We start from the raw sequence: 9,665 nt of genomic DNA on the forward strand, positions 1-9,665 counted from the left end.
TAGTGTCATGAGAATAAGGCAATCGCTGCGAGCCTTCATATCCCCTTCTCTAGATATCCCTGAGTTGCATAAACAAACTAAATATTTTATTTTGGGGCGCAACTGCATCATTTTAAGTTGGGTAGTTTTATAAAAGTAACCAAACAAAGCTAAGCAACACCACAACATTACATTTAACAGGTATAACATTTTTTTGTTAAATGTTGTGGTGTTGCTTAGCTATGTCTGTTTATGGAAGAAAAAGTACTGTAACCTCTCCACCCGAATTGTTTTATGAAAGTATTCACCAGATTTATATACAGTCATATTTTGTAGTTGCCCAAATCAAGATAATGCATTTATGGATATTACGAAAAAAATTAAACACTATGTAAATTTTGATGCCGAGGCAACTGCATCATGCCAATTTGGCCAGTTTTATAAATAGAGTATATGATCAGATAATTTCATAACTTATTTTTTGTTGCCCAAATCTAAACGATACAGTTATGTAAATGGGAAAAATTAATAAATTTGTTCATTTTGGGAAAACTGCTTCACGCTAATTTGGGCAGTTGTATAAACGGACTAATCAGTTTCATCGGATAATTTCATGTTTTCAGCTGCCCAAATCAACACGATGCATTTGTGAAAATTATAAAAATTAGCTATATAGGCCTAGCAAATTTTGCATTTTGATTTGGGCATTTTCACAAAAGTATTAGAGACATATTTTGGTGGCTGCCCGTCGTCGTCAGCGTATGCTCAAATTCTATGAATGGAGACAAAGGACCAGATGAACTTCAATTCGCTTTTAATTCCAATTCATACACAGCATGAATTTGTTGTATATCCGGATTTCGAGCATTTAGCTCTCTTCAGTACAACTTTTGAATTGCCCAAATTGGCATGATGCAGTTGGTTAAATGCATTTCGTACTACAGTTTGATCACCATGCAATGCAATACATCAATACGGGTGTGTCAAATGAAAATTTTGCGGCACATTTCTTGTGCAAATAAGAGGCTGTACTTAGTTTGATAGGTAAAATATATTAATTTATAGTTTTTCTTAATTCATGCAATTTTGTAGCTTTTCATACAGCAATTTTTGCCCTAATAATTGCAAGATTTTGCCCGGATACGCGACGTTTTGAAACAATAGGGGGGGCAGCTGCCCCCTCTGGCTCGTACGGCTATGGCTCCATGGCATTCATGTACGTGATATAGTGAGCGTTGTTCTCGAAACATTTCTGATAGAAAGTAAATTAATTCAACGTTTCGCCATCGACAGCGTGGTCAAGCGATTTGAGTGTTAGGGAAGTCATTTCAGTGACTCGATTTCAACCCTCGCCATTACTCCTTTTTCTTCTTTAATTACCAAACCAAGAATCAACTATCGGCTTAGAGCGCGAGCAAGGTCACAATGACTGCAGACTGCAGTCAATTGGTTCATAAGAATTGTCCTATGCAAAATGTCTACCGGTCAAAACACTCCATCTGCTGCAGCGAAATAACAGATTACAAATACGCCTCCCAAAACCACAATGCATGAAATCAACTTTTCTCACATGTGACTGTGCCTATGCACTACTAATAGCATTAAATTGTTTTAAGCAAAAATATTCGTCTGACGCAAACATAACATTCCACGGAACTGCGTTGTCGTCTGCGCAGTGCGCATGATGCTTTTTAATAGTTCTATCCACTACTTTGGTGGCCTTTCATCGAACTGGCAGTGTAAAAATGCAAATAGTTTAAGTATGGCCACGGGCTGACAAAGCCTGATATTGTATTTGTTCATCCAACGTAACGGTGTTAGCAAAAAATTGCCAAATAAGATTGGGTGACAATTATAGTTCAAGAGTTGGCACAGATTTTATCCCTTTAGAAAATAAACAGAGGTACTCAACATCAAGCAAAGAATATTAATACAAATATTAACTGTAATCAAAAGACTACAAATAAGCGTCAGGCCTACTTGTCCAAAGAGGATCACATGGCTTGCTCCCAAGCAATTGACATCAATTCACAGGTGCAGAATAATCAGAAACACTTAACACACCCGGCAGCATATTTTCATGGTTGAACAATGACATATCCCGACCAACAATGGACATGGTATAAGTAGCATTAATTTCAAGACCACTTTAACCTAGATTTACCTTAAATACTTGGCATGTTTGAGACAGAATTCATTCATAAAAATGTTAGGAGCTGAGCATTAAGCTCAACATTTCCGGTTTGAAAGTAACGATGTAACGTTTTCAAGGTGAGCAGTTGTCTATACTATACTATCGATTAAAGAGTCTCTCATTTTACTTTGTATGTTACTTTGAGTATGATCCCCAAGCTGAAATACACTTTCAACAACAGATAGCTCAGTGCTGGTCGTATCCAAACCACAGAATGCACACCAGTCATTCACAACTAATCCTCCGCCAATAACTTCACTTCCTCGGTTAATGGTACCGGCAACAAGGGGAACTTGCAACAAGGATGATAACTCATCTTGATCCTCCACACTGGTTTTGGGATGCACAAGTCCTCCTTGATTGTTAAAGCAACAATAGCTGCCGACAAGAACTTGATCTGTTACTGTTTGACGAAACACTTCCACTTTTAAAGTATCTGCTAAAATTTCTTCTGTTTCGCGATCAAGATCTGGATGTGTCAATGCAACATAATCATTGCATGAAACAACGTTACCCAGAGCTGATAATCTTTCTTCAACTCTTTGAATTTTAACTGCATCAGGCAAACAGTTTCGTAAATGCTGCAATTCTTGATCTGTTGTTGAGCTGGGTACAAGCAAACCATGGCGATTTCCCACACACATTCGACCAATGATTCGGCATCCAGCTATTGACGCATGTACAACTGGGACGGTATCACCAAGCTCAGATTCAAAGACACTGTAAAAATTTTCTGAGCCTCCAATGGCTACTAAGCAATATGAATTTGTCAGCTTGGAAAAAACTCCAATGTCGTTATTGTTTTCAAACTGCACACGAACAGCCATTTTTCAATATTGTAATATTTTGAACAAACTTCAATTCACCTGCAATGCTCTTTATTGTAACATGTACGCAAATTAAGTGGATTATATTTTTGTTGCTTCTTTCAGTTGCAACGTTCATCTGATGATGATGAGCAAAACATCAGTAAAGCAATAAGCATAACTTATATGTTCCTCCTTTTACTTTTGCATTCATCAGCTGAACGTTGCAACCACTGCTTAAAAAGATAATAATCCTGATGAACACCTAAATTTTTCAGAACAGTATGATATTTAGATTATATTTTTATCCAAAAATGCATAATTTAGCAGCAAATAGGTTAAATCCTTCCTTATTAAGGGTTAAGGTTATAAGTAGAAACATTTCTAACCCTAACCAATAGTTTGAATCCATATTGAGGGTTAGGGTTAGAAATACAAACATTTCTTACCCTAACCCTCAAAAACGATGCAACCTATTTCATCCCCTGAAAAGATAAGAGAAATTTTGAAATGTTTGCGTAACTCCAATCAGCGACTTCGCCTTTGTTGTATTTTTTCTCGATCTTTTCAGGGGACAAATCGAGGGACGAAGTGTTCAGGAGACAAATTAAGTTGCATCCCTGCAAATATTACTTTTAACCTAATACGTAATTGCAAAATAGTGATAATTAATCACTGACACAAAATATACCATGTTAGCAAACAGCATTGGCAAGCATAATAGCTATCAAGGTTAGTATAGCTTTGAGAAGTAAGTCTGCAAGGGAGCAAGTCTTTTAGGCACAGACAGTTAGGCACCGTCAAATAGGTGCGCACACTGTGGCGTCTAGATATTTAGGTGCAGAGCACTGTGGCGCCCGTTCATTTAGGTGCTATTCGTAGTAAAGTCTACAGATTGTATCAGCTTGGCAGGTGGGGCAATGCTTTTCACACAAAATGTTATGTTGAGCAGAAAAATATGTCATGGCTTCCGTGCATGAAGCTGCTTAAACCGGTAATGCTTTTCACACAAAATGTTATATTGAACAGAAAAATATAGGCTATTGTATTTTAATGCGCGTGTTCGGCATTTATTTGTTGTTAGTCCACGTTTACGTCTGCAAAGCTTCATTAATAAATTGTTTAAGTTTCCAAACATGACTGAGTTCACTTTTAGTGAGTCAAATAATAACTACACTAAACATCAGTAAAAAATATACCGTAGCCTATATTCAAGCGGGTGGTAGGCTTGAGTGAAAAGTAATTTAGTTTTCCGTCAAAACCCCAACTAGGTTTAATAACGAGCAAAGTCGCACCATTATGCTTGCAACTTGTAGCCAGGGTTCACAAACTTCACATGCCCTATAAAAATGTATTCATATAGTAGAGCGTTGTCTCATACAAACTCGCCACACGACCAATCCATCCCGAGTAGAAGTAATTGCGAAAGATAACAGATTAAGTAAAGTTCCATCTGGCTGCAACCTGTGTTCAGGATGCATAGCAAATGTCCTGTGGAATATCATAATGTCCTGTGGATGTGCTAATATCAAGAGACTTAGCAAAGCATTGTCTCGCACCTCATCTCCACACGTGCATTAACAAAACAACATATTTTTCTGTTCAATATAACATTTTGTGTGAAAAGCATTGCCCTACCTGCCAAGCTGATACAATATGCAGACTTTACTATGAATAGCACCTAAATGAACGAGCGCCACTTAGGGATGCCCAAAGTAGAATAATTGCCTATTCTAGAATTATTCTAGAAATTATTTTCAGATCTAGAATTTCGAATCCTATTATAGAATCTTCGGCGTAAATCTTTAACCTTTTCTTTACATTGAGAAAATACACATAAGGGCATGAAAAAGAAGCTTTACAAAGCCATCATTTTAACAAGTTCTCAATCGTTCACACCAGTGATGAATTGCAATGTAGAACGTTTATCTCCTCCAGATGACACACACGCGCACAGCTGCATACACACATAAGGGACCTCTGTCAATCACATGCAGAAACAGATTGGCATGCATGACACACATGACTTGCAGGCGTTTTGCGGTCGGCGGAGCATTTAAAAAAAAAAAAATTATATAATTTTTTTCCTTTCTCTGTATTATTTCCGAATCCAATTACCCGATAAAAAAGCGGTTTTTAGATTTGATTCTGGATGGATTCGAATCTTAAGGATTCGAAATTCTACTTTGGGCATCCCTAGCGCCACAGTACTCTGCACCTAAATATCCAGACGCCACAGTGTTGTGCGCGCCTATCTGACCAGCGCCTAACTGTCTGCGCCTAAAAGACGTGGACCCTTCTGCAATAGGCTACCATAGACCAGGGTTTCCCTAACTTTTTTGGGCCACAGACCACTATTTATGAATCTGTTAGTGTTTATTCGCAGACCCCCAATTCCAATACAAAGGTAAAAATGAATAAAACCGCATTTTGTTTATTTAAAAAAGTGACAACATCAATGGGATGGATGGGATTGCTTCTATTTGCATAAGTCAGCAATTCTGGGAGTTATTTGTGAAAGGCAAACCCGTAAGTAAAGGGTCCACAGAAAGTCTGGACCTGTATTTTGTCTTCATGTTGGTAAGAGCTGAAAATGCTGTCTCACACAAGTAGGTTGTGGCAAAAGGCAATAAAATTTTAGTTGCCTTTTGCGATAACAATGTGTATTCCTCCACAACACTCAACCAGAAAGATGCAATAGCTGTTTGATTGAAACTAAGCATTAAAGTTCGATCAGATGATAATTTGCCTAATTCTTCTTCCCGCCCTGACAGACCAGTCTTTGTAACAACAAAAGGGTTTAAAAATCCAGTCAAAATTCTCATATGTCTTTTTTAAAAAGTACTTCTGCAGAAAGCAATTCCAAATTTTGAGTAACGTCAGAGAAAATCAACTCTGTATTAATTAAGAACTGCGGCAGCTATCTTTGACAGGGTATGTACGGTACTGTACAACGTATAAGTGTGACTTTTTAATTTCTTGTTATATCGCCACGGACCACATGTGCAGTCGTTGCGGACCACCAGTGATCCGCGGACCACAGTTTGACAGATGATGACAGAACAACAATTAAATTGGATTGAATAACATTAATCAAAAACACTACAATCAACTAACATATATGCATACTGTAATTATTTCTCAGTCATTATTATTCACAGTTATTTGTTATTTTATTATTCCTGGCAGTTTTGCATAATTGTAAAGGCTTTGTAGTTTGAACTACTGACGTAGAGCCAGCTACCAAACTTAGCGGGTCTGCTACTATTCGGCGAGTGCCCTATTCGGCGAGAGTCTTTTTCGGCGAGTTCCCTATTCGGCAATTTTTGGAATTTTTTTTTAAAATTATCGGGTACCGTAGCCTAACTATCATTGCTGCTTTTACATCGTTTTAACGTCGCTAAACGTTCAAATAACTCCCTAACTCTTAACCCGCTAACCCTTAACTTCCTAACCCTTAAGCCCCTAGCTCTTAACCCCCTAACCCTTAACCTCCTAACCCTTAACTCCCTAACTTCAACCCTAACCTCTAACCACAACCTCTAACCCTAAAACGGCAATGATAATTAGGCTGCGGTACCCGATAATGTCAAAAAAAAAAATCAAAAAATTGCCGAATAGGGAACTCGCCGAAAAGGGCTCTCGCCGAATAGAGCACTCGCCAAATCGGACTAGCCGAATTGGACTCGCCGAATCGAACTAACCGAAACGGGCCATTTCAAAACTTAGCAGAGTGAAGTTTCCATAGTTGTTGTCTGTAAGCTATTCCACCCACTAGATGCCACTGAATGGATTAGAGAGCAGTCCTGAAATGTGTTGCTCAAGCTCACTTCACACTCCGAGAGCTGAACCAGCATCATTTGACCTTACTAGCCGCTTAACCACTAAGTTAACAGAGTGGAACTGCCATCCATGATACGGTAGTCCACACTTATTAGTTAACCTCACCTCGAGATGGGACAATTTTTGAGCTTATTAAGCAGTTGGGCCTATCTGTGGGCTTAATGCAGTAGTTCTCAACCGGGATGTCGCGGCACCCAAAGGAGCCATTTACGTTTCGCAAAGGTGTTGCAGGTTATTAGAGTTAACAGTCCGCGAAATTAGCGGAGGCACACGGCAATTGCCTTGGTAAATGCCGCCGCAAACGTCATAATGGCCATTCTGCTACGGCAATAAAAATGCTGTCGCAAAATGAGCATTTAATTCGGACAAAAATTGTTCAAAATTTCTTCCTGTTTGATTTACTCGCAGCGTGAGTTTAATCAGCAGAAACATTGCACCAAGACTATTTTACTTGCTGTGAACACTCATACAGTCTTCAAAATTAGCATATTTTTACTTCGCAAAAACGTTGACAAGGCCAAACGGCTAAAGTTGAAATTGCCTCGGCAATTGCTGTGAACGTTTATTACAAAAAAATTGCACCAAAACATGTAAAACAAGGAGAAAAAAATAATCGAATAGTCTATCATGACCGCACTGTTTGATTTGTTGTGATGTAATAATACCAAAAATAGCGATAAAGCGATCAACACGATACGCACGCTGTTACGGTGATTCACGTTATAACTCATTGGGGGGGAAAGTAAGTTAATTTTGGGTTGGTTCAACGTTCGGGTCAGCACAAATCAATTTTTCCGCCGAGTTATATCGCGTAACAGCAATGCCCAATAAGAAATTTACATTTGTTTTACATTAATTCGACATCTAGCGACGTTAAATTATTATAAAATAACGTTAATTGCTCAATCAGGTACCGAGCACAAATCAATAGCTCCCTGCGAGAAGATTGCCTCGATTTACGTAAACATACAGTACACTAACATAATTTCGGCACAATTAGGATACTGCGAGCAACACAAAGTCTGTTGGATAAAGAACTAGCCAGAATCGGAATCATCGGAGGATGAGGTTGTCGCGTCGTCACTGGAATACTTGAAGACGCAAAACTGCCCGTTCATAAATGGCGAACGCGCGATGCCATATGATCGGAACTCGGAAGCATTACTTTTCTTTACTGACGAAGAACCATTTATCCAATTTTGTACCACTTTTTCAGTCTTTGAAATTAGCATATTTTACTTCGGCAAAAACGTTGCCGAGGCCAAACGGCAAAAGTTGAAATTGCCTCGGCAATTGATGTGAACGTTTATTACAAAAAAAATTGTACCAAAGCATGTAAAACGAGAAGCGAAAAATATACTAGAGTTGTCTATTACGACCGCACTGTTTAATTTGTTGTGATGTAATAATACCAAAAGTAGCGATAAAGCGAGCAACGCAATTACGCACGCTGTTACGGCAATTCACGTTAAATAACTACAGGGGGGGGAAAAGAAACTTAATTTTGGATTGATTCAACGTTGGAGTCAGCACAAATCAATTTAATTTTCCAGGCGGGTTACATTGTGTAACAACAATGCCCAATAAGAAATTTATGTTTGTTTTACATTTATTCGACATCTAGCAACGTTGAATTATCATAAAATAACGTTAATTGCGCAACCAGGTACCGGTAACAAATTAATGGTGGCTGTGCTTAATTATATATCAATGCATATACCGCAATATTAAATCTTTTCGTGCACGTCTTTTAAACCATTAAGGTTTTGCCACCTTTTCCTTTTGTTGGTTTTGTTACTGTATTTCTTTTTCACAATATCATTTCTTTTGCATTCTGACAAACAAAAATAAGTTGAATTGTATTGAATAACAGCTCCCTGCGGGAAGATTGCCTCAATTTACGTATACAGTACACTAACATAATTTTGGCACAAAGTCAGTTTGATAAAGAACTAGCTGTCAGAATCGAAATCATCAGCTGTTGTATCGGAGGACGAGGTTGTCGCGTCATCAGACACATCAAGAGGTTCATCACTAGGCTGTAAATTTACACTGTCTTCGCCGTTTGCAATGGAGCGTCCACGTTTTGCGGCTTTGATACCTATCCACACGCCTCTTTCTCTTTCGCAGAACTCCATCAGGGTGTTGACTAAGGAAAAAATCTATGGCTGTGGCATAATGACTGGGAGTAATGTCTAACCCTAACCTTACCACCGCTCGTGTGGCCTCGGCATTTTTATTGCCGACGCTAATGTGCCATTCATGCATCTGCCACGGCAATCACCTCGGCAATTGCCGATTGCCGAGGCTAATTTCGAAGACTGCTTTTTATATTCGCAACGACGCCGGTCAAAAAAAACCATTTGATGAAAGAATAACTTTTGCGTAACAATTAAGCCAGTATTTATAAGGTTGCAAACTTTTTACAGTTCACAAGAGCATTGTCAGCACATAAAATAGCATGCGTGATGCTCTGGGCTACCGCTGTGTGACACATGAAGGGTATAAAATTTTGTTTGATTAAAGCATACGGCAATTGCCGCCGCAATGCAAGGTTTGTTGATTTGGCGACGGCAATGTTTTTGCCGTCGTAGATGGAATCTAATTTCGGGGGCTGGAGTAGCGTTAGCAAATACAGTGACGGCAAAAAGTGTAGAAATTTTTGGAAAAAAAACTTAAAAAGCAGATTAATGTTTTTTTTTCTTCATATTTTTATTATTAAAACTTCAACAAACTTTATCATATATCGAACACCTTCAATACACACCAAATTGTATCATATGTACTATACGACTAATATTTAGTGTGATAACCTTTGTTTTTGATGACATTTTGAATAGGGC

At 38.4% G+C, this 9,665-nt stretch overlaps 1 protein-coding gene across 1 annotated transcript; it reads right to left on the minus strand.

Annotated features, from left to right (window-relative positions):
• Positions 1–1,740: 1,740 nt before the first annotated feature.
• LOC145764473 (eukaryotic translation initiation factor 6) lies at positions 1,741–3,322 on the minus strand. The gene has a single exon (XM_082576088.1). The coding sequence runs from the start codon at positions 2,998–3,000 to the stop codon at positions 2,263–2,265; it is 738 nt and encodes a 245-aa protein (XP_082432214.1). The 5' UTR covers positions 3,001–3,322; the 3' UTR covers positions 1,741–2,262.
• Between the last annotated feature and the right edge of the window lie 6,343 nt (positions 3,323–9,665).

The sequence above is a fragment of the Aplidium turbinatum genome, chromosome 2, assembly GCF_918807975.1.
Source record: "Aplidium turbinatum chromosome 2, kaAplTurb1.1, whole genome shotgun sequence".
Classification (NCBI taxonomy): Eukaryota; Metazoa; Chordata; class Ascidiacea; order Aplousobranchia; family Polyclinidae; genus Aplidium; species Aplidium turbinatum.